At 38.9% G+C, this 24,151-nt stretch overlaps 1 protein-coding gene across 6 annotated transcripts in view; it reads right to left on the bottom strand.

The window, feature by feature from the left end:
• Positions 1 to 4,598: 4,598 nt before the first annotated feature.
• Positions 4,599 to 24,151, bottom strand: part of APAF1 (apoptotic peptidase activating factor 1) — a 41,391-nt gene continuing 21,838 nt past the window's right edge. For 5 of the 6 annotated variants that reach the window (XM_077934857.1, XM_028746595.2, XM_028746598.2 and 2 more), the window contains 13 exons: positions 23,741 to 23,875; positions 22,323 to 22,448; positions 20,990 to 21,151; positions 19,490 to 19,618; positions 17,431 to 17,556; positions 15,740 to 15,859; positions 13,727 to 13,852; positions 11,906 to 12,031; positions 11,455 to 11,574; positions 11,054 to 11,179; positions 9,310 to 9,435; positions 7,456 to 7,602; positions 4,599 to 7,114 (listed from right to left, as the gene is read on the bottom strand). In XM_077934857.1, coding sequence (XP_077790983.1) covers positions 6,968 to 7,114; positions 7,456 to 7,602; positions 9,310 to 9,435; positions 11,054 to 11,179; positions 11,455 to 11,574; positions 11,906 to 12,031; positions 13,727 to 13,852; positions 15,740 to 15,859; positions 17,431 to 17,556; positions 19,490 to 19,618; positions 20,990 to 21,151; positions 22,323 to 22,448; positions 23,741 to 23,875 — 1,716 coding nt within the window. In that variant the 3' untranslated portion in view covers positions 4,599 to 6,967. The remainder of the gene's footprint in view (positions 7,115 to 7,455; positions 7,603 to 9,309; positions 9,436 to 11,053; positions 11,180 to 11,454; positions 11,575 to 11,905; positions 12,032 to 13,726; positions 13,853 to 15,739; positions 15,860 to 17,430; positions 17,557 to 19,489; positions 19,619 to 20,989; positions 21,152 to 22,322; positions 22,449 to 23,740; positions 23,876 to 24,151) is intronic. The other variant, XM_077934858.1, reaches the window with a different exon arrangement.

The raw sequence follows: 24,151 nt of genomic DNA, 5'->3' as shown, positions 1-24,151 counted from the left end.
CTGACATCCTCCATATAATGTTATGACACTATTACTCTTCTTCTGGGGTATGCTTAGCTCTCACGCTAGTTTTTCCTTTCTGACCTTTTTGTTATCTCTTAGCTAATACTTCTATATAGAACTCAGCCACCAAAATAATTTGCTCTCATGTCACTCAGAATATGCAGTACCTTCAGTCCCTACACTGGCTGCAACACAAATTTCTTGTTCTTGCCTTTGAAGTTCTCAGTATACTTTCCCCACCTTCTTTCTCTTCCCTCACCTCCTAATATAGCTCTGCCTATGACATTTCCTTCAGTTCATCCACCCTAAGCTATCTAAAGAATATCTAATACTCTGCCATATCTCTCTACTGGGAGTACCTCTCATGCTACCTGTAAGATACTTGGGTCTCATTCTTCAAACAGCCCCTTCAAACCCCACCTTCAAAGTTTACTCTGAAAATATTGAAAGTAAGAAAACCAAACACTACCTCAACATGGTCTTCAGGTTCGTGGCAGCAGAGTCCTCTAAAAGAAATGGTAGCAATGGTGGGGGGACGAGAACCAAGTTTCCAAGAGAAAAAGCTTGTGATCCAAATGGTAGCTGCCAAAAACTCTCTCTCTTTGCCCTTGCTGCTATAGTTGACTTAGGGAAACAAAAGCAAAAGTCATGAAGGAAGGCAAAAAGCATTTTCTGAGTCCAGTGACACAAATGAGGCACCAGAGCTGAAAATATCACAAAATATAATACTTCGCTCCTCCTTCCTTGAAACCATAAAGCTTATTTACACATATTTACACACAAGAAATTGTACAAGAAATGGGTGAAAATTTGAAATTTGGATTTGTTCATTTCTTCATTCAGGTATCTTTTGGGAACAAATAAAAGAAATGCTTTTTAAAAAGAGGAATAATTGGTGAAGCTGGCACAAGAGGACCTGAAACAGATGCATTTAATTCACCCATAATACGGCTTATGCCCCCAAAAGTGCTTTTGTTCCCAAGAGTAGCAGTCAATGGTGTATTTTTTCTTCAAAAAATTAATCTCAATTTAGAAAGTTTGCAATGAACTCACCCCACATTCTGGCAGAGGAAAGGCATTATATATTGAGCTTTTAGTTCAGGCTTCCTCAAACTCGGCCTTCCAGATGTTTTTGGCATACAACTCCCATGATCCCTAGCTAGCAGGACCAGTGGTAAGGGATGATGGGAATTGTAGTCTTAAAACATCTGAAGGGCCGAGTTTGAGGAAGCCTGTTTTAGTTAGATCTGAGGGCTTCAAACCCTACAACAAGCATTCACTTGAAAGGGCTAAAAATTATTGGCTATCCACCAGATACAAAATGGCAGTGCAGAGCTTAGAATCTGTCACAAAGTGATGGCAAATGAAGGCCAAGTGAACATAATCAGCTGGCAGTTAGGGATACTTTCTACAAAGAAAATCCCTTTTATATTCGTCTCCCTGCTATAGGGCCACATACATCTCAGAGTACTTTTTATTCACTTCCTTTCATTTCTAAAATAAACTGAAAAGCATATCATAAATTCTCTCATCCATCCCCCAGGCTGCTGTTACATTCACTTCTTCCTCTTATAATGGCTTCCTTTCCTCGATTAAAACAAATTTTGGCCAAAAAACAAGAACCGATTATCTCTTTTTATATTCCTTCAGTGCACCCTTTGGTGCTTTCCCCTCAGAGAAGAGAGGATTTATTTCCTTGCCCTACCCCCAAAGTCTCCAATTCTCAGTCACATTCACATACTTCCACCTTTGTTTCTTTAGCCCTACATGGGCAGAAGCACACACCTCAGATAGTTCTGAGGTGGAGACACCAGCTACCATCTCAGATTTGGGGCAGGAGAGACTTCCTGACTTGGAAGGAGGACTGAAGTAAGGGGTAAGAGTTTGAGCATGTGTGGTGCTGGGGAGATGTGGAGGCACCACAGCAACTCTGGCTGCTGCTTCTTTTTCTCTTCCCTCTGCTCCCCACCCCTTTTTTGCCCCTCTCCCTCCCCCAGTTGGTTTGCCCATCTGCCTGCTGTCAGTTTTCTCTCCTCCAGCCTTGCATGCTATAGCCTCACTTTCATAACTCACATCCTCACATATGCCTATGCACTGAGCTTGCAGGGAGCTGATGCTGGGGCAGTTGGGGGCATGGTGAGCGAGGAAGGAGGCACTGGGGTGGCTGCACTTTTGAGGCCCACTGGCTATCCCTGGCCCACAGTTTGAGAAACCCTCTTTGAGGCAGTTCTCATAGAAAAAGAAAAGCACACAAAAAACCAGTTAAGCTCATTTAAGGCATAGCTATTGTATATCATTACTTGCCAATCAATAAATTCCCAAGACAAATGACAGTCTCCACATCAGGTTGTGAAGAAGTTAATTCCCCCATCAACAATCACATTCTTTTTGATTTCCACAATCCAATCAGTTTGACAGCAGCCACTTCCCAACAGCAATTTAAGGTACTGCAACACTCAGTAATATTTACATTGTTATGTCAAAGGTTTGAAAACAGCATTGCTTCTAGTGGCCAGTTTGCAAGCATGACATGCCTAAAATGTGCAATGCTACAGAAACAGTTTTGCTTAATGAATGAAAGAGAAAACACTCCAGCTCATATCGAAGAGTTTTAAATTTAAGATATTTGATATCCTAACGAACAGAAAACCCAAAGAAGTGTTATGTCTGTGTATAGCACATCCAAATCACAATGCTTTTCAAAATCTCAAGGGCTCTACTATAATGGAAATTAAAAATAATTGAGACTTACCTGAACACGCATGGTAGTTTTTCATTTAGCAAAGCTGGGAACACCATCTAAAAATAATCTGAGTTTTCTAAATTAAGAACTGCTGTATTTCTCTTTACTTCTGCTCTCAGCCTACCTGGGAACTGTGTTTTTCATTTAAGGTTGGGTACAATTCTGGGTTACAAGCTAAACTCAGAATGAGGAGCAGTCATTGTTTTTTAATCCTGAAATCCTAGGTGTGCCATCTGATAATTGTAGCTATTACAGTGGTACCTCAGGTTAAGTACTTAATTTGTTCCGGAGGTCTGTTCTTAATCTGAAACTGTTCTTAACCTGAAGCACCGCTTTAGCTAATGGGACCTCCTGCTGCTGCCGCGCCGCTGGAGCATGATTTCTGTTCTCATCCTGAAGCAACGTTCTTAACCTTAACTATTTCTGGATCAGCAGAGTCTGTAACCTGAGGTGTATGTAACCTGAAGCGTATGTAACCTGAGGTACCACTGTATATCCAGTCTCTCTCCCTCCCTTTTTACTTTTTAACTGAAACTTACACAGGGGCTTATGTTCTAGGGATAAAGTCAAAATCACGTATAGTCAAAACCCATTCATTACATGGCAGGTGGCATTGCCAAAGTATTTTTTACTGCCGTGGCTCTATGTATACAATTTCCACACTGCATACTCTTTACTAGAGTTGGATATGCCATTTGGGAAAAAAAGCCACTGAAAGCCTTCTCCTCCATAGATTTGTCAAATCCTCCTTCAGTCATCTCAACTGGTGGCCATCACTGCTTCCTGTGGGTGTGAGTTCCATAGTTTAACTATGTGTACTTTATTTATCTGCAATACCCCACCCTGATTTTATGAGAAAAGAGATGAAACTATAGTTACTTACCCGGACTACCTTGCCATGGTGGCCTTTTAATTATGGAGACACAAATACCAAAGAGGCTGTGAGGAAGAAACTGTTAAACAATGCCCCTGCCCAGCCCAAGCAAGCCATTCACAGTAGCACAGCAGAGGGGTTTGTGCTGTCCCATGATGATATCAGAAAGCAGCCACTAGATGCCATAACACTGTTTCACTACTTTGCCCACACTGGAGGCTGAGCTTGTCACTAAGCAACAGAGAAAGGGAATTCAGATATAATTAGAAGATCAAGCTTTCAAAGCAACAAATTTCTCCACCAGACAACTTCCCTTATGCTCACAAGGACATAACTTACCATTTTTAATACAGTGAGACACAATGACACTTTGAACTGAGCCAACTGTGAGTCATGGTTTTGTCCTCTACAGATGAATCATGAAAAACACTCCTTCACCTGCAATTCTGCCTTTCTTTGGTTTGTATTATCCTAGATCACCTTTGCATCCAAACTGGCAAACTCTGGTTTGAACTTGCACAGCAGACCAGGACTGCAAACCAGATTGGATACTGGTTTGAATTGCAAGCACAAGTAAAAGTTTACCAGTTTGTATGTAAGGGCACACTAGGAATACAAAAACCAGGGATGAATAGAGGTGATTACAACATACAAATGAAGTGAACATTTTATACTGATTTACAGAGTTTCACAAATAATCTTCCTACAGCTGAATCCACTTGCAAAGCTACTGAGCTTTGGCACAGAGAAAACATCATCTTTCCACAAAAGACAAGATCTAGATGCTTGTATTATTCTTCCAACACAATCTATGACTCTTTACTTGGAAGTAAGTCTTGCTAAGTTCTAATGGGGCTTACTTCTATGCACCCTTTGTATTCTATATGAGAAAAGAAAATTCTCATATGGAGAAGACTTTGAATTTTGGAGAAAAGGAAGAAAATGTATGGACTAAGATAGAAAAAATACACCACATGCTGCAATATATTAAAATATTTATTGCTTTCAAATGCACAAACTTGTTTAATTAAAACCCAGCAACTTTGCTAATGCAAAGTTTTAGAAACATTAAAAAAATCAGCAGTCAGCAAATTCAGCAATTTCCCTTGATGCACATATATATTCCAATTAACACCAACACAGTACAGTATAGCTAAAAGCAAAAGTTGAGCTGCTATTAGTACTCCGATTATCTCTTGTAATGCCAGATAAACCGGAAACAATTCCTTTCTCCTAATGTAATAGACCAATGAGCCTCATTTTAATTATCTAGCTTTATCTTAAGTTCCAATAGATAACGCCAGCGGAAAATTTAGACAATCTCATTTGATGAATGTTACCTTAAAATATTGTCCACAAGCTACTAAAATCTAAATGAAACCTTTTTAAAAACCCAACTAAATCCTTGTTTCTTCAACATCCTTCATTGAATCTTAATGAGCCCCCATAACACAAATAATTCTCCTCTCCAGCTCCTGCACAGCCATTCAGTGGAACACTGTGTCAAAGAGTAAGGGTTTCCTTTACATCCCTTTGAATTGTGTTCTTTTCTTAATGGGAAGACTTCCTAGCAAGGGATGCACAGGTGAGAATAGGGTCACAATTCACTGAAGCTAGCCCAAAGGATCACATTTCCAGATACAGCATGAGGGTACTGCTAATTAAAACACAACATTTTATTTTTTAAAAAAAATACAGTTTGGCAACTGCAGAAAGGCAATAATTAAATTTAACCTGAAACATAAACACAAGAAGTACTGAAATGGAGATGGCAAAAACTTTGAAACAAGTGTAACTAATTGGTTGCTAAAATTATTAGAGATTGCTTATGCATTGGAAATAATTTCTATTCCTAACCTGCTCATAAACTCCTTAGACGTTAATGGTGAAAATCCTAGATTTGTGGTGTGTACTCACAGTCGGTGACACCAACATGGGAAAGAGCCACATTGCAGACTCCTCCCTTTCGGTCTGGAGTCCTGACATCATAGGACTGGCTCCCATTCCATTAAGATGATGACGGGAGGAGTCCCAAGTATGACTAGAATTTGACCCGAAGGGGGACAATATATTTCGGTTAAAGATTATATTCAACATGAATTATTTTATGTTGTCCTTTTCAATTAAATATCTGCTGACACAAGAGTGAAGAAATGCAGTAGAGAAAGATCTGAGATATGCTATCTTAAAATAAAAAATAAAGCTACATTATGATTTTGCAATCAGAAAACTTCATTTGAAATAATACTATCTACTTTAGTAGATCTAACACAGACATTTTGGTTTTATCCAAAAACAAACAGATAAGCCAGCTTCCAATAACTTCAGGGAAAGTTTACCTTCAGAAAATTGCACCTGCTTTATTCTTAGGGCATATGGAGACAGAGTTCTGCGCCTTTACCACACTGGCCCAAGTTTGCACAAACAATGGCTCAAGTGTGAAAGTATGTAATACTCACGGAGCAAATTACAGCTGCTTTGTTGCAGCACTACGCAGAACTAAGCCACTGTTTGACTTAAGTGTTATGTCTGAGCCAGTGTTCATGGGTTGTCTCATCCAGACAACTATACTCACATTTTGATGTAATGCCAAGTCAAACCATGGTTTGGCTTACCTGTGTGGACCATGGCAGCAGCAGAGTCACAATTTTTCCTGCGAATACTCAAACACTTGTAAATTCAATTGGCCATGGTTTGGCCTAGATTTATGTGCAAACCAAGGTTATGTTTGAGAAGCATGAATCTGCTACTCCAAAAACATAATAGTACCATTTGGAGTTTAATTTTCTCCTACTGGAGTTTTTAGTCACATTGTGTATCATGGCTCTTAAAATTCTTTTTAAATATTAAAGTGGTTTTTTTAAGAACATCCACACCCCTACTTTTGTCTCAAGACAAAATTGCATTAGTAAAACAGAAGTTTATGGTATTTTATGAAAATGTACTTATGGCTTAGAAACATTTGCCACTAGATCAGTGAAAATATTTCAGTTATCATAGGGCTGGTAATTCACCTTCCAATTACCATTAGTATACTACTTAGTATACATATTGGGTCAGGGCAACTTTAGTCCCCAATAATTAGTCCCATTGATTTCAGGGGGACTAAAGTTTGGCTAAAGCTTAATCTGGATGTAACTAACCATGGGAAAAGCCACATATAAAATGCATATCATCCTGCTGATCAAAACACAACATATAAAATGTATGCTGAATTAGGAACGTTTACAAATTTACCATACAGGTAATTTATGCCAGAGTAAAAATGACTTCACAGTTTAAAGAAAGTTTTTTGGGAATATGCTTCCGGCTCAAAACACTGCAGTTACAATCAGTTTTAAACAGATTTATTTCATAATCTGTAGCACGTAAAGAATGCCAAGATTATCAACAGTCACACATACTTTGAAATCTGGAGAAACGTGTAATGATTTAAGGTTTGTTCCATTTGTATAGAATGTTTGTAGGAGTTGCCCAGTAGCTACATTCCACCACTAGGAGGAAGAGAAAACAAGTTTTCAATTAGGAAGCAATAAATCTGAATGTAGCATGTTACAGATATGATACCAATAACTTGGGAGTCACACTATAGATCAACACATTAAGTGCACACTATTAATTTCTCAGATGTCAGTTTCAGAAAACAATGGTTGAGGACAACTGACTGATACAACATTTTAACATCTTTAAACCTTTGGGATATATTTTCTATTTGCAACAAAACACTAATGAAATCCTGACAATTTACTATGTATTTAGAGTTATTTAACATTTTCACATTTGTTAATAAATTGCAAAATAATTCTCCTTTTGTACCCATTCTTGTTGAACTTACCTGAATGCATCCCCCAGAAGAAACAAGTATCTGAGTATCAGGGGAAAAGTGAAGGTCTGTTACCCAGCCTCCGTAGGCTGATTCTCCCTCACTTTTTGAAGCCTGGGAATAGAGGTGAAGCAGTTCTCCTCTCAATACATTCCAAACCTGAGACACAAGCAGTACAAAAACAGACAAAAACAGGATAAGGTTGCAGTGTAACTGTAGTTATGTTCATAGTCCCTTAAAATCATAAAATAGTATAATTATCTAGTCCAATCCCCTGCAATGCAGGAATCTCAACTAGATAAAATGACCCTGGCAAAGAAAATTTCTACAAACCACAAGGAAACCTATCCCACACCAGAGGTCAAGGCAGGAAACATTTTTAACTCCATGGGGTCGACTTTGACAGGTGGATGACTTTACCCTCCTGTCAATCATATAACATCACATGTCAAAATCACTTGTGCCCCCTTTTTAAATCTGCCAGTCTCAGAAGCTTAAAAGGGGAGTATGGGAAAACCCACAAAAAGCCCTTTAAGTCCCTAATCTTGGAGCCTTAAAAGGGGGAGATGGAAGTCACAAAATCTTTTGCAAGTCTCCCAGTGCTTCCCTTTTAAGCCTCTGAAATTGGAGGCGGCGGCGAGAGGCTTACAAATGGCTTTAAGGAAGCCCCCATGCTCCTGTTTGATCCTCAGGTGCTGTCTCCATGAGCTGCTTCAAAGGGTGCTTTGGCACAGAGCTTTCATCCCAATTTAGCTGATGGTTTTATAATATGAAAACTAATAATTAAAAAATCCTGCTGCCTTTGCTGTGCAATCTTGTTTTTGGCTGGGAAAAGAATTGCATAGCTAATGCAGGATTAAACCATATCTGCTTATGAGCACAGTTTGAGGGAAATGGCCTCAAGGGTCAAACGGGATCCCATGGCAGGCCAAGACCGGCCACAGGCCAGAGATTCCCCACCCCTGCCACAGATGTTTCTGACATATCTGTCAACCCTGTTCTCTGAAACATCCTCAACTTAACAAACATTTCTGTGCCATGCTATATGTACTTTTCTGCCATTTAAACTCATTACCTCATGTGCTAGCCTTCATAAAAGTATAGATTTAAAGAACTGTTTAAGAAGTCTCTCACAATTCACTTGTGCATGAAAAGTATGAAAATTGTAAATAAAGGCTACCACCTTTTCTTCCACACCATCTAAGAAGTAATGACTAATTGTAGAGTGTCACATACTGTGCTTACAACCAAGGCTCGATGCATACATTTCTTTGCACTGTCAGCCCTAATCATCTACAAGTTTGGGGCAACACTGAAGCCCCAGTGGCACAATGAGCGTTCAAAGGGACCACTCCATACTGCATTCTCTATGTGCTCTCATTAGGTTTGGAGAGACAAATCACATGTTAGAAATGAATGGCTGCATGGGACAGAAGGGAAAGATTAATCAATGCAGAAAGACATAAAAATGTATGCAATTATCAAGATGCAACACATATTAACAACAAAACAGAGGAGGAAAGTAAGTCCCACATTTATATGTAAATATGTTTATGATCTATAATGAAAAATTGCCTTCCTTTCCCCAATACCCTTTAATCCTACTTTCCTTTGGATTTAATGCAGCTTTTCCATTTCTAATCATCTTTTTGTTATCATAACTGCACCTGACATCCTTCTCCACCTCTGTTAATATTCTTGTTGCATAAAACCTGTACGTGGTCATCCAAACCAGGTATTACAGTACCAAAGAGCCACCACCTAATTTGTGAGTAACTCATGTGTCCACTTAACTAGTGGATAACTGCTGCCATAACTTTTTATGGTAAATTTTTAAATAAACCAATTAACAACAAAATGGAGTACCCGTATTTCCCCATTGTCATCTCCTGTGGCCAACAATTCATTGTCAAGGGAGAAGGCACAGCACCTCACACAGCCGTCGTGACCATTCAGCTTATGAAGAACCGATGAACTTTCAAAACTCCATACCTAAAGATTTAAAACATGAAACATGTTGTTAAATTATATCCCAGTATTTTTAGGTTCATTTTGAGCTTCCTACCTGTAAAAGATATTTGGACTTCGATGACTCAGATATGAAAATTGGTTAAGGTACTCCCACAATAGAAAGCAAGCTAAACTTTTCTACACAGATGGTTTAGGACAGAGCAAAGTGCAGAAGGTATATAAAGGGACAACCAAAATGAGAAGTTAGGTGGTGCACCCTACAAATGAAAGTTGACGGGTTTTAGGTTTTTGTTTCGTTTTAGATTAAGCAAGACAGCTAAGGGAGAACACAGGGGTTTCTAAGTATGCCTGGCGCTAAGAAAGTGGACAAAACCTTTTCTCTCCCTCATCAACCAGTAAAATTATTGGAAGCAGATTCAGGACAGACAAAGGAAAGTACTTCTTCATGCATCACATAATTAATGGAACTCAATGCAAGAAGATGTGGAGATGGCCATGAGCTTGTTTAAAAACATGAGATGGTTTTAAAAGAAGACGAATGCACAGAAGTCAGATCTACAAAGGCTATGATTGCCATGGAGGCTACACAGAAATTCCGAGGCAGTATGCTATTGAATCTCAACTACTGGGGAGCAACAGCAGGAGAGGACTATTGCCTTCAGCCCTGCCTCTGGGCGAGGAGGCATATGGTCTGCCACTGAGTGAAGCAGCTTACAAGACTAGAAGGACCTTTTCTCTGCTCCAGTGAGGCTCTCCATATTACTGATCTTTTGACTGAGGATCTCCTAGGTAAACTTGTAAATATTTCTTGGAAAGTAGCTTTCCTACACTGCCCTGCACAAGAGAACTGTCCAGGGAGCTGCATCTAAATCTTTAATTTAGATGATTTATTTCTGAAATGGGAGAAACAGAATTGTAGTAAGCCCCTGTAATATGCCATACCTGGCTAACTGTATTCAACTGAAGTTAAAAGAAGAGAAAGCTGGCGTGTATTTGCAATTTGCAATTGTTTGTACTTCATATTTCCCTTGCCATTGTTAGAAACTACTTGTTTCAGAATAATGATGACAATTTAAATTACAAAAGCCCAATACTGCTTTGGCCAAGCTCCTAAAAAGATAGTTGCAAGGAGACATTTTGGCCTTACGCTTGGAGGACAGGTTTTATCAGTCCAAGATTTACTCCTACTTGATGTTTCTCCCATTTACCTGGTAATCTGGAACACGTGAATAATTTACGTGGTAAAGGTAACCAAAAAAAGAGAAGTAGCAAGACTGAAAGTGGAAAATCTTCTCTGAGCCACTTAGAATGGAATGGGTTAGGGTATAAATAACTATGGAATCAAAGGATCAGTGACAGGAAGTGATTTGAATCAGTTCCCCCAGACCTGACTTCACCAAATACATGGAGTGGATAGGATTATGTCCATTGGATCTCATTGTATTTAGAAGAGGGGCCAGGACTAAGCTCATAGGTCATGATTAAGTTAAGAGTTGGCAACTTTTAAGATCTTTCTGATTATCAGCAAAATACCATCTAGCATTTATGTAACTCTTCTACTGAATTAGGATAAAAAAGTGCTAAACTCAGAGTAGATGGTGCTTTATGTTTTAGCATTCATTTGTAAACCTGTACTGACCTTGGCAGTCTTGTCAGCAGAGGTAGTGGAAAACATAGTGGTATTGGGTGAAATTACACAAGAAAGAATGGTGTCTTCATGGCAAATGATATCTCTCTCAAGTTCTCCTGTAACTGTGTTCCAGAGCTGTAATATTAAAATGTGCCAGTGAACAATAGTGCAGGTAGAAGGGCTTATAAACAGTACACAGGTGTTTGGTGTTTTTGTCTTTCAAAATACTTAGCAGCAGATGCTTTTAAAAAAAGTACGTACTTTAACCACTGAGTATTTTGCAGTCAAAACAAGACTCATAAATAGTGTTATCTAACTTTGAAAACACAACAAATATGATGTTCACATGATATTAAGGTTTAGCTACAGGCACCAATCTAAGTTGTCAATGCTTAGGTTTTTTTATTTACCTTAACTGTCCCATCAAATGACCATGAAAGAAGCCCTGAGTGTTTTAGAAGGTGAAAATTCTTGACAGGTTCCTTGTGACCTTTCAGGAGAATAAATTCCTCTGTTTGCCAATTCCACACCTAATAAAGCAGAAATTAGAATAGATAGAGTATGCGAATTTGAGTTCAACTCTGGCTTGCTTTTATGGTGAAAACAAGACTGATTTCTTTAGTAAAACAAAAAACCCCTCAACTTTTCTTTACAAGACAATACTACTCCTCCCACAAGGTCTTTAAACCCCCCCCTCCAAATGAATTATTTGATCTCTAAGAAGCATTTTCATCTTACCCTCACAAAGTACCCCAAAAATAAATAAACATCAAGTTTTAAACAAAACATAAACTTTGCTGGACTGCACCTAGCTTCTTCAGAAATACATATTCTCAAGCAATAGTTTAAAATGTTCCGCACCTGTATAGTTGAGTCATCAGAGCTTGAAATGAGTGTTTTCCCATCAGAAGTAAACTGGCAGTGTTGCACAGCTTCCTTGTGTCCTGTTCTGGATTTTAAAATATTCCCACTTGACAGATTTAATACCTTTTAAAAATGGGATCAGACAACAGACTGTTGTGAGTTCACATTGCTTACAGATTGAAAGGAAATAGAGATGCAAACCCACAAGTATATTTTTTAAAAGGAGTATAATGAATGAGATTGTGTTATAAAAAAGCTACTTCTTTAAAGCAATGTTTCTTCCTTCATTAAAGGTAAAGGTAAAGGTAAAGGTACCCCTGCCCATACCCCATACGGGCCAGTCGTGTTCGACTCTAGGGTTGTGCGCCCATCTCGGTTAAGAGGCCGGGGGCCAGCGCTGTCTGGAGACACTTCCGGGTCATGTGGCCAGCGTGATGAAGCTGCAGCTGGCAAGCCAGCACCAGCGCAGCACACGGAAACGCCGTTTACCTTCCCGCTATAAAGCGGTACCTATTTATCTACTTGCACTTAGGGGTGCTTTCGAACTGCTAGGTGGGCAGGAGCTGGGACCGCAGACGGGAGCTCACCCCGCCGCGGGGATTCAAACCGCCGACCATGCGATCGGCAAGCCCTAGGCGCTGAGGATTTACCCACAGAGCCACCCGCGTCCCATTATCTTCCTTCATTATTTTAACCTAAAACAACTAAAAGGAGAAATTATAAATGAAACATGCAACAAAAGCTTCCTGCATGATCTATGGCCAGACATATGCATAGCAATCCATATGGACAGCAGATATTCTTCTTACTACTTCACTAGCATGGCTATTAAAAGGTATCTTTTAAAAAATGCATTCTTACTGAAAAAATTACACATTTATAGCAAGTATTGTATTTATGAAGTGCTTGATTATTTATTAGAGAGCACAACCAACAGGCACTTTATAATAGGTAGGTATACATAAAAAATACATGATGCAACAAGGAAATTAATGTATTCATCATCTAAGTGTGATGCTTCATAACTGGATTTGAGAATACCAGAAAACATACCAAGAGAACCTTAAAAACAAAGTACAATTCAGTTCTAAATACAATATTCTTTGTATATTTGACTCACAACATGTAAAGGAATCTGGGAAAACTAGTTTCAAGGAAGCGGGAAGTCTATTAAGGGACCTCAGTGCTCCACTGTAGCCTTTTATAAGTACAGATATTGCAAACCATTACATCTTGGGACAGAGAAATTCAATTAGAGAATTCCGTCCTTTTCCTTGGGTAAATTTTCAGGAAGAGGACCTGTTTAATTATAACGAAACAGAAAATTATTTTGCTTTTATATTTATTATATTGCAAAACTAATATATTTTTCTGCCACAATATAGTAAAGCATGAACTGAACACGAGACAGGATAGCTCAGCTGGCACAGCATGAGACTCTTAATCTGAGGGTCATTGATTCGAGCCCCTCAATGGGCAAAAGATTCCTGCACTGCAGGGTGTTGGACTAGATGATCCTCGTGGTCCCTTCCTACTCTACAATTCTATGATTCTAAGGAGATGATCATCAGCTTGACTTGGTGAATAAATCTCTCGTCCAATCCCAATGTCATAATCTAAAGTGGCAGGCAATTTGAGGAGAACTGAATATTAGGTGCTTGACGGACCTAAATTATCCCAGAATTGAGTATTTTCCAACTGATTCCCTGCTAGTGTTTTGGTTGTGAGATTCTGAGTGACAGTTTATCATTTTTTGTATAACAGCTGAAATGATCACAATCAGAGAAGTCAATGCCTAACTAATCTCAACTACTTTACCTTTACTGTTCCATTCTTCTCCCCAAATGCTGCAGTCTGAAGGTCTTCATATAGGCAACAGCAGCTAATGAAAGGCTCCTGTTCTTCAGTCTGATAAACAGTATGGCCTGTGAAGCCATTAATTAGCTGCAATGCAATGGCATAATTGGAAATTATTATTGTACAACACACACACACCTTTCACATAAAAAAGCATCTGACCCTCTCCTCTACTTCAGTAGTGATTTTTAAGATTACTGGCATATTTATTACAATTTTATCTGCCCTCCAAACCAAGAAACTCCAAAATACATGGTTCTATGATCAGAAGTAGCAGAAGAATTTACACTAAATAAGAAAGATAGGTAGTAAATGTGCATGATGGCACAACTGCTCTTTGTTGTTGCTTTGCTAAGAGTGTGCCTGCTTATCATATTCTTGTAGGTCTGAGTCTTCTGACGACTACATAGAAACAGTAAGAGCTTTGTATTAAGGGCAAACCACCCACAATTTCACTTTAGAAGGAGTTCTTCCGTATCTAAAAAAAGCTTGCAATTATTTTTCACAAATGCTTTAACTATTCAGCGGTTGGCAGACATGAACACCGCCATTGCACAGCTGCAACCTTTTTTTCCCCTGCTTCACAAATATCCATAGCAACGCTAACAGCAAACACTAACTGAAGAACAAAAAAGAACATCACCACTTTGATCCTTATTTATAAGTCTGTTACAAAAAGGGTGGCCAAATTGGATAATTTTGCTCTTCAAAACAGTTGCCTAATGGCATTTCTTTTCTTCAAACAGGCAAAAAAAAACCAGTTTATGACATTTCGGTCTCATAGCCCTTTGACAGGTTAGAGAAGGGTTTATAGAAGACCCTAGAAGAGTCTCCACATGGAAGAAGGAAGAAAACAAAAAGGGGGAACCGCATGCTAAAACAGTTTTTCTTTACCACTTTCTACTAAGATAGTTGACTGGGAGATTGCAAAGGGACAGAGAACTTATGAATGTGCCCTTTCTTCTTTCCTCCAAGCCCGCTTCCTGTGCTGAGGTGGGAGTATAGCCCATATATTCTGAACATCACAGGAGATACGCTAGTGAATAGGGTGGTCCACAGGAGCTCTCAAAGTTCCATGGGAGAATAAGTGGAATAGAAATGTGTAAAACAGAGGCATCTGTATTGTTCTAGTACACACATTTCCACAAACATTTCCAAGGAAGTTTCAATGAGAGATTATAAATGGAGATAGAATTTCTTAACACCTATTGAATTGAGAACATCTCTTCTTCTGATGCTGTTTTTCTATTAATAGTTCCAGTTCTTACATGCACCGTTACTGAAGAGCTCGGCCTTTCTGCCAGTTTGAGTATTCCCCCAAATTCATACTTTTCAAATCTTCCTTTTGCCTTGGATGGTGAACTAGGCAGAGGCTTGGGAAACCACAGCAACAGCATCGGTTAGCTACTTCAACTCCAGTGACTCTTACTCATTATGCAGAGGAATTCCATAAAATGCAAATGTCTTCCTACCTGCCTGGTCCCTTACAGGATCATGCTATTCAGGAGTGTCTGCTAACTGGCTGTCTGAGAACCCTGAGGAAGAGCAACTCCACACCCTGAGGCACTGTGAAGCCTAATGGTACAATCAATACTGGTATGTAGCCAGACATCAGCACCCATTGGCATTCATCAAGATTAGGGATTCAATCAACACAACTTGATTTATGCGCCACACATTTTGTACTCAGCAGACATGGTTGGAAAACTCAGATCCTGCTAGTGACATTAGATGCAGGTTTTTTCCTCTTCAATCTGGGAACCTACTCTTCTCACTTAACATTTTTTGTCTGAGGGCTGCTTTCCCTTATGGACAACTTTCAGGGGTGGGGATGGCACATGCCAATGTTGGCCAGAGGAAAAGGCAGAAGGAGCAAGAGGGGCATCTATTATCTTGGGTACAGTAGGCTACATTCAAGTCATACAAGCCAAAGCTTTCTAAATGTTCCATATGCAACATACAAAACACACTTACTTGCAGATGCTTCATATTGTCAATAGCCAAGATGAAAACTTCATTAACAGGAAACAAAACATCTATTTCACGTTTCAACACAACAGCAGAGGACTCACAAACCTTCTTTGTCTCCCATATCTGTTGAAGAGAAGAAGAATATAGCAGAAGTTCTGCAATGTCAAAAATTTAAGACTTTACGGAACAAATTGGAAGTTTGAATTTAGAACTGTATTTACTCTTTTAAAAATATACTTTAAAAAATATTGCTTTCATGTATGAAGTTACTTAATGCAGGCAGGCATTTTAGTTTTCAGTCACTTAATCAAACTACCATTTTCTCATATGGTCCTCAGTCCAAGTGATTTTAAAAAAAGAGGTTCCATCATTTGCAGAGTTAGGATCAGTGCATTCTCCACTGTGGCACTTAGACTATTCCAATTTCCTGCCAAAGACAACTTACCAGCCCCCATCACTAGCCACGTTCCACTGGCAAGTGTACACCGTGAGGAGCCAGTGTAGATGTTGCTGGAATGCACTCAATGGGCAGGGATGATGGGAGTTCAAATCTAGCATCTGGAGAGCACCTTGCTAGCTACCCATGATGCAGACCCTCCTGTTTTAAAAGGTCTTTACCAGCAGTTAACAATGCATGTTTCTATTTGCTGAGTCTATTTCCAACCTGTGGTGTTGCTTTTTTCTACGTTTAGGGGGAAAGGGGAGATATTTATGATACTATGGTTTAGTGTTTTTATTGCCCATGTGTACTGCTTTGCAATTATGGACTAGTGCCTTCTGATTCACAGAACAATCCTAACTATAGAAAGCCAACTTAAGTTTTACCTGTTCTAAAAGCTGTTCAGAAGGAATTTGATTCACACCACCCTTTTTTTGCCAGCTAGGTTCTGCCGGGCTGCTAGATCACATAACCAAGGTAAAGTGGGAGTAAGTGTCTCCCCTTGCTGTCTGCTGCCCCCCCCCCTGGAAAACCCCTTTGGGGGGACTTGCCTCAGCTTAAGTTCTGCCAGCTGATCCAGGGTGAAGGAGTTATGCCAGCGTAACTCTTGCTTAGGCAAGACTCAACCAGAAAAGTACAAGGTCTACCAAATCCAAACTCATCCTGGCAATCTGAATTGTGCTAATAAGGTTTTTAATTTTAGTGTTTCTATTATATTAATTATTAATACTGCATTTTAAATCAGATATCTTTGTTCAGGAGCAGCGGCGAAGCTTCATGCTCTGGCACCAGGGGGCGGAGAGCAGGCAGGGGCGTGGCTGGCGCACATTCCGGGGCGGGGTGCACGTCCTGGGGGCATGGTGCGCCGCTCGCAGGGGCGTGGCGCCCAGTGTGGGCGGGGGGGGGGCAGCCACAATGGCACCCCACCAGGATCGCACTGCCGGGGGCGGTGTGCTCCCCCTGCACTCCTCTTCCTCCGCCAGTGTTCAGGAGAGAATAATAATAAATGTATATAGAGTATTTTATTTTCAAAATCTTTTTCAGTAATAAGGAATTTAAGAAATGGTGCAGGTGACATTTCCCCAAATATGCCGAAGTTTCATGAATGCTTTGATTGTTACAATTCGTCGTTTGACTCAACTCATAATAAATAAATACACAGATCTTGGGAGTCTATGACTGGAAGGGAAAGGTAAATCTTGCTTTATTAAAGAAACACAATTCCCAGCAAATATTTGAAAAAGAATAAGCTCACCCTTATTGTCTGGTCATCAGAAGAAGTGAGAAATAATGACCCATCAAGTGAAAATGTCACAGAATGGACCCAACTCATATGTCCTCGGCAGTCAGCAATTTTGGAAGAGGATTCAATATTCCATATCTAAATCAAATTCAGAACAAACTAATTATTTGCAGTTTTGGTAGCAGTTTGGGACATCTGTTCACTTTTAATCAAAGTGTGCTTAGTTTAGAGTTAGTGTCTTTATCCATTTGTGAATGAGACTTCATTTGGGAAAATCCGCATTAACATACATATATGAGATTTTCAAAAGAGAAACAAAATATTACTGCTATCTGCCTCACTATTTCAAAGTTGCTATATTAAGACATGCTTACAAGCTGTATCTCATGGCCACTATTGAATACCCCATATTACATGACCAAGCGGACAGAAGCAAATTAGCTCTGAATTGTTTTGGTATTTGTTTGCAGAAACATAGTGAATGAAGAGTGCAGTGGCTGACCATTTTTCATGAATGACTCTGACCATTTTTCTAGTAGAAGATTCTATGAAATGTCACTGTTTTGATTTAAGATATTGCAGACTAATTCATTTTATTGTTAAAATATGCCGATTACTGGTTTAAACTGGCACTCTTACATGATGATTATATAAAAGTTTAATTTTCTTTTGCTGAAATTGGTAAAGGATTCGGAACACTGATAAAAGATCACTGAGATAAATGAGAGAATGATGTGACCAGTAAAACCCAGTTAACTATTGATTAGCCTCAACTAGATGGACACATAGCTGAATCAAGTGAAATTATTGTGTTACCTGAGTATCCCACGAAGTAAATCAGTGGAATCCTATGCATGATTGCTCAGAAGTCAACCCCACTGTGTTCAGTGTGCTTTACTTCTAGGCTTGCATGGTATTTTTATGCATACACAGCTATATAGAGGCAACAGGAATTTCCTGCTCTTAAAAATGTTCAATTCAAGGTTGATTGCCGAACTTTAAAATGGGACTGAGCTCACCGACCAGATGAGCCTTTGAAAAATGCAGACTATACTAGAAAAATCTATACTCAAAAAGATTCCATTAAGCAGCGATAGAGGGATTCTTTCATCATTCTATGCTAAGGGGGTGATTCACAAAGGTCAAAGTCACTTGCTGAACAGTGAGACTTTAGAACACGGACAATACATATGGTTTTTCCAGTGAGTACTGCCATAACTCCCAGGGCTCTACTGGAAATGGATTAGGAAGGCGACACTGAGGCATATTACAGATCTTTGATCAAAATTTAACAGCAGTCATGTGTGCCTTGGTTTTGATGAAAGTAACTCTTTGATGGAAGGTAGAGCTTAAGTGATAGTCTTAACAGCAGAACAGCAGTAGCTTTTGGCAAAAAGATGATCAATTTGAATTAGCTCAATTTGGCCAGATGAGCCCAATTCCACACAAAGGTTAACATTATAGCTTCCTAATATTGCCTTGGGTCACCTAGCTCAATTCCATTTATTCTGATGGGCAGCTGCTCTGTTTTTCCCAGGTCTTTCTAGAGGCAAGTAAAGGTAAAGGGACCCCTGACCATTAGGTCCAGTCGTGGCCGACTCTGGGGTTGTGGCGCTCATCTCGCTTTATTGGCTGAGGGAGCCGGCGTACAGCTTCCGGGTCATGTGGCCAGCATGACTAAGCTGCTTCTGGCAAACCAGAGCAGCGCACGGAAACGCCGTTTACCTTCCCGCCGGGGCGGTACCTATTTATCTACTTGAACTTTGACGTGCTTTCGAACTGCTAGGTTGTCAGGAGCAGGGAACGAGCAACGGGAGCTCACCCCGTCATGGGGATTCAAACCGCCGACCTTCTGATCGGCAAGTCCTAGGCTCTGTGTTTTAACCCATAGCGCCACCTGCATCCCCTTTCTAGAGGTGCCAGGGATTAAACATGGGATCTTCTGCATGCAAAACCTGTAATCTACCACTAAACAATGACCTCTTCCCATTCTGAAGCTAACCACCAGAGCAAGAGGAAATATGAGGAATGGAAAGGATTTACTTACATCTTCTTAAATATATTGACTTACCTCAACAGAATAATGTGATAAAGCAACTGCAACCATCTGACTGTTGGGACAAAAGTCACAGTACTGAATAGTGCTGTGGTGGCTTATAAGAACCTCTGTCAACAAATCACTGGTCTTAACGTCAAAAAGCTGTAAACATAATAGCCATATTAAACAGCAATCTTAAATGTCACATGATTTTACATAAATATGTCTTTATACAACAACATCATTGACAAGAGTTTAAACACCAAAAATATAGTTACTTATTTCTTTCAACAGTATATAGACTGCTAGAGAACCAATTTTATTTTATTAAATTTTTATCCGCCCTTCCCCATAAGGTGCCAAGGTGCGTTGCAGCAATAAAATATGCAATTATAAAACAAATAGAACAGTTAAAAAAACAACTCCATATATAAAAATTTAAAATGTACTTCCCATACAGATGCAGACTGACATCTTAGCGTTCCCCAGAGTGGCTGGGGAAACCCAACCAGATGGGTGGGGTATAAATAAATTATTATTATTGTTATTAATGGAAAATTGATAGCCAATTATATAATAGAATGTTTAACAAATTCAGTATTTTACAACTATCCTCAAAAAGAACACTATTTCTGTAAACTATAATTAAAAGGCTGAATGATGAAAACTTGAATGAAAAGTATTATTACACCAATATTATCTCCAAACCAGTTTAGGAATTTGAGTGTATGTTCTTCAAAACACTGCTTACAATTTTATGTGTGTTATATTTAAAAATCATTAAAATCCTATCTTCTAACCTACAACAATTCCACTCCCTATGTTCATGGAACTTGATGGAACACTACCAAAATATTTTGGAGTTATTTTCCTAACTCCAACTTATACTCTGCTCAAAGAGGGTTTAACATTCTGTAAATCAATACAATTTATTCATGCCTTCTTACTGACAACTTAACAAAAATAGAATGATCCTTTCGAAGTCTGTGAATGCGCTACTACTATATGATATATGTTCTCTGAGCAATTTAGAAGAAGTACGGCAAAAATTGTATTTGACCATTTCCAACATAACAAAAATAATCTCTTAACTGCAGTTCAGAGTCTGTGAGATGGCAGGGCTGTACACTCGCTTGTTGACATCAAAACTACAATAGGGAAGAGAACCGGTGCAAAAGAGCCATTCCTTGTGGGACAAAACTGCAGCTCAGCAGAGGCAACTTGGAAAAGTCCTTTGATAAGTCCCTTTGAATAAGTGAGAAAGTGTGTGCACAGAGAAAGTGTGCGTGAGAAAGTGTGTGCACAGAACATAGGATGCTGCACTGCACTGAAATAACTTCTGGTCGGAGACCAGTGCTTGGTTGAAGGCTCTGCACCATGAAGTCTAAGCACAAATGATGTGTTCCCTATGTTTCTGTTGTTCTCTTCTCTTTCACTATTGCTCTCCTGCTCAATTTTAAAAATAAACACAAACGGAAAACAAGATGGTGACTCAGAGGAAAGAAGTCATTACTGACATACTTAAGTACTTACAAAAAGCCTGTTTTTCGCTGCCACCAACACTGTAGTTCCATTAGATGACCAGGAGCAACACTTCACTAAGACTTCCACATCATCCTGGTAGTCATCCACATTTCTAAAGCAGTCTCCTATGTCAATAGTTTTCAGTTCATTTGCCGAATGTGCATACCAAAGCTTTAAAAATAAATACAATATATTAAGCATTTAAAAAATGAATGAGAGTAGAAGACAAAATTAATGCTAACTAGTGATTTGTAAAATTTCATTTTGCAAAGGTATTTATTCATATCCAATTATAGCTGCTAACAAAACAATTTACTCTCTCCAGTGATCTATAGACATTAAAGTCAACTGTCTGCTTGTGGAATTTGAAGTATATTTTTAAAAATCGCAGCATATTAAAATCAAGCAACTAAATTAATGTCAGACATTTTCTATTTGGGCTGATTTATATCTGAAATATTGCCAAATAATGAACAGAGCTCATAAATGCTTTTTGTTTGAGAATACCTAATACTATTTTTTCAAGTGCAAGGTATTTGTGAATAACATATATATTTATATGTTTATATAATTTATATATTATATATATTTATAAGCTTTTCAATGTAAATTTCAAATGTCTTTTAGTTATAAAATGCCATCATTATCTCTCAAAGTAATCTGCTTCAGAAACATAAACAAGGCAAGAATGAAAAATGAAGAATGCTATAGTGACACATGTGTATGAGACTACATGAGAGTAATGCAGAGCTCCTACCATGAGCAAAGTCTCTCCCCCACAGGAATACAAGAAGAGATATTCAGAGTAGACTTCAATAAATTAATGGACATGACTAACTTAGGCTCATTAATTTCAATGGGCCTACTCTGAGTAGAACTTATCTTGACTACCATTCCATGACTTACCGTTAACAATGTGGCTGTTTCACTCCTTCCCAGTTACTTTTACTGCAATACCACACTAAGCTGGCTTAGCATGTTGTCCAAACCTGGGATTGTGGTTTTGCTCTATCCAGACAAACCACAAGCTGCAAATCAGTAACAAATCTTGTTTACAGCTTATGGTTAGCCTGTTTGTTGGAAGAGAAAAGGAGGGTGAACTGGTCCTTTATCTCAACCAGTAATACCTGCTTTAGCACTTAACTGTCTTAGTTTCTCTCCAGCTGGGTTTTCTTATAAGTGTGTAACAGAGAGTGACTGTGCCCCCATTGGCTAAGAATGCATGGGCACTGTGCAGGATTGCAATCTCTGCTTTTGAAAAGCATTTAATTCCTGGACTACAAAATCAAAAGGTTATTGAATCTGGCTTTAAGTACTAGAAGTCAAAGTTTCCAAAGCATACCTTTAAAGTTCCATCTGCTGAGCAACTAGCCACATACTTATCATCCGGTGAAAATCTGCAGTGAGTAACAGAACTACTGTGACCAAACAGTGTATTACGACACTGTTTCTTATTCAAATCCCAGAGCTGCATATAAGAATTGGGGTTTGGGGAGGGGGGAATAGAGTAAAAAACATTTGAGTTTCTGCATTAAAAAAGTGGTTGATTCAGTTTCTATCCTCAAAATAGCCACCAGTACGAATTTCTTTTTTTTTGGGGGGGGGGGGGGAGAATGCTGCTTGCAATTTTCAGTATGAACTTTCCGAATTTCCTTACCACAAACTGTTCTGCAATTTTAGAGTACAGTATTTTGTTTCGGAGAGTAAAGTTACAGACCCTATTCTATTAGTGCATTTCATTCCTTTAAATCTGTCTGCCTGCCCTTATATACAGCACCTGGACTATACAGTATACAGTATTATGTACATATACAGTACATAAAAAACAATGACAGTTATATAAAAAGAAGTCTCAAAATATGAGACAGATTTGCAGATAAGATAGGAAGCAGTGTGGGAGTTCCTTAAAGCCCATCCAACATGAATTAAGGATTGCTGGAGCAAGCAGCAAGAAAGTAAGATGTTCAGAAGCATCAATATGCATATGCATACATGCATGTATTTAATAAAGCATCCTTTTCTCCCTAATTGAACCCTAAAGGCCAGCAGCAAAGTATATCTGTGAAACATTTTACAAACAGTAATATAGGACAGACACTATTAAATCAATGAAAGTATATACAAATCAAATACAGAAGCCGAACTACTTCATTTTATTACCTTCATTGTTTTAGAGAATGCCTTGAACAAACACATTATCTGACCAATACTGTTTTTAACCTGATATCTGAAGTCAAGAAGTATTTGTGTGTCCTCAGGCAGAGTTCTATAGCCTGGGTGCCACTGCTAATAAGTTCTCTTCCCAGGTGTTTCACCACTGCAAATGGGAGAGCAGCCTGGAGTAGCCTCCCCTGACAATCAATGAGAACAGGTAGGCTCATATACGAGAGATCCTTCAGATATCCTGGTTGAAAACAATTTATTACAAAAGTATACATGGCAAGCAGGAAGAAACTGGATATGTAATTAATGTGCAGTCCAAGCATGAAAGCCTATCAGTGACTTCTACAGGAAACTTGGAACCGGAGAGTAATGGACATAAGGAAGCAAGTCTGTAATTCCTTCTCCTACTCTAACAAAGCCAGTAATCATGCAGAATCCAGGTGGCCTCCAATGGCTAAGGTGAGGGATACCAAGTCTGCAGATCTGAGGTAAATTTCCATGGATACTCTCACCACTACAGAGTAAGAAAGTGTACAAATTACAACTGTAAAGTAAGTGTAACTATAAATATTAATTCCGTATTTTTTACTTACTTACTTTGACAAAAGTGTCATTTGAACATGTAGCCAATAGAAATGGGCGGTGATTTGTATTGTTAAACTGGCAGCAGTTGACCTGCTCTGCATGTTCTTCAAACACACACACAAGCTGCCCTGTTCTTGAATTCCAGACCTACAAGTAATTTTAAATAATAAAAAATAAGTGTTTGTGCCAAGTGTTTAAATAAGTGTTTTGAAATATTTTTCAAATATATATACTCTAATCAAACACTCATCTGGACACTTGGCAAAGCTTTCTAAAACATTTTTTCTGCATGAAGTACATTTCCTGAGATCTTCACATTTCAATGATAGTGGAGAATAGTTGAAAAAAACAGTTTTAAGCATGCTACTGTGATTTGGATAACCGAGAGTTACCATAGAGTAATCAGAATGAGTTGCAGAACCT

This window comes from Podarcis muralis, chromosome 10 (assembly GCF_964188315.1).
Source record: "Podarcis muralis chromosome 10, rPodMur119.hap1.1, whole genome shotgun sequence".
Taxonomy (NCBI): Eukaryota; Metazoa; Chordata; class Lepidosauria; order Squamata; family Lacertidae; genus Podarcis; species Podarcis muralis.
The sequence above is the reverse complement of the archived record's forward strand: the minus strand, read 5'-3'. Positions and strand labels throughout refer to the sequence as shown.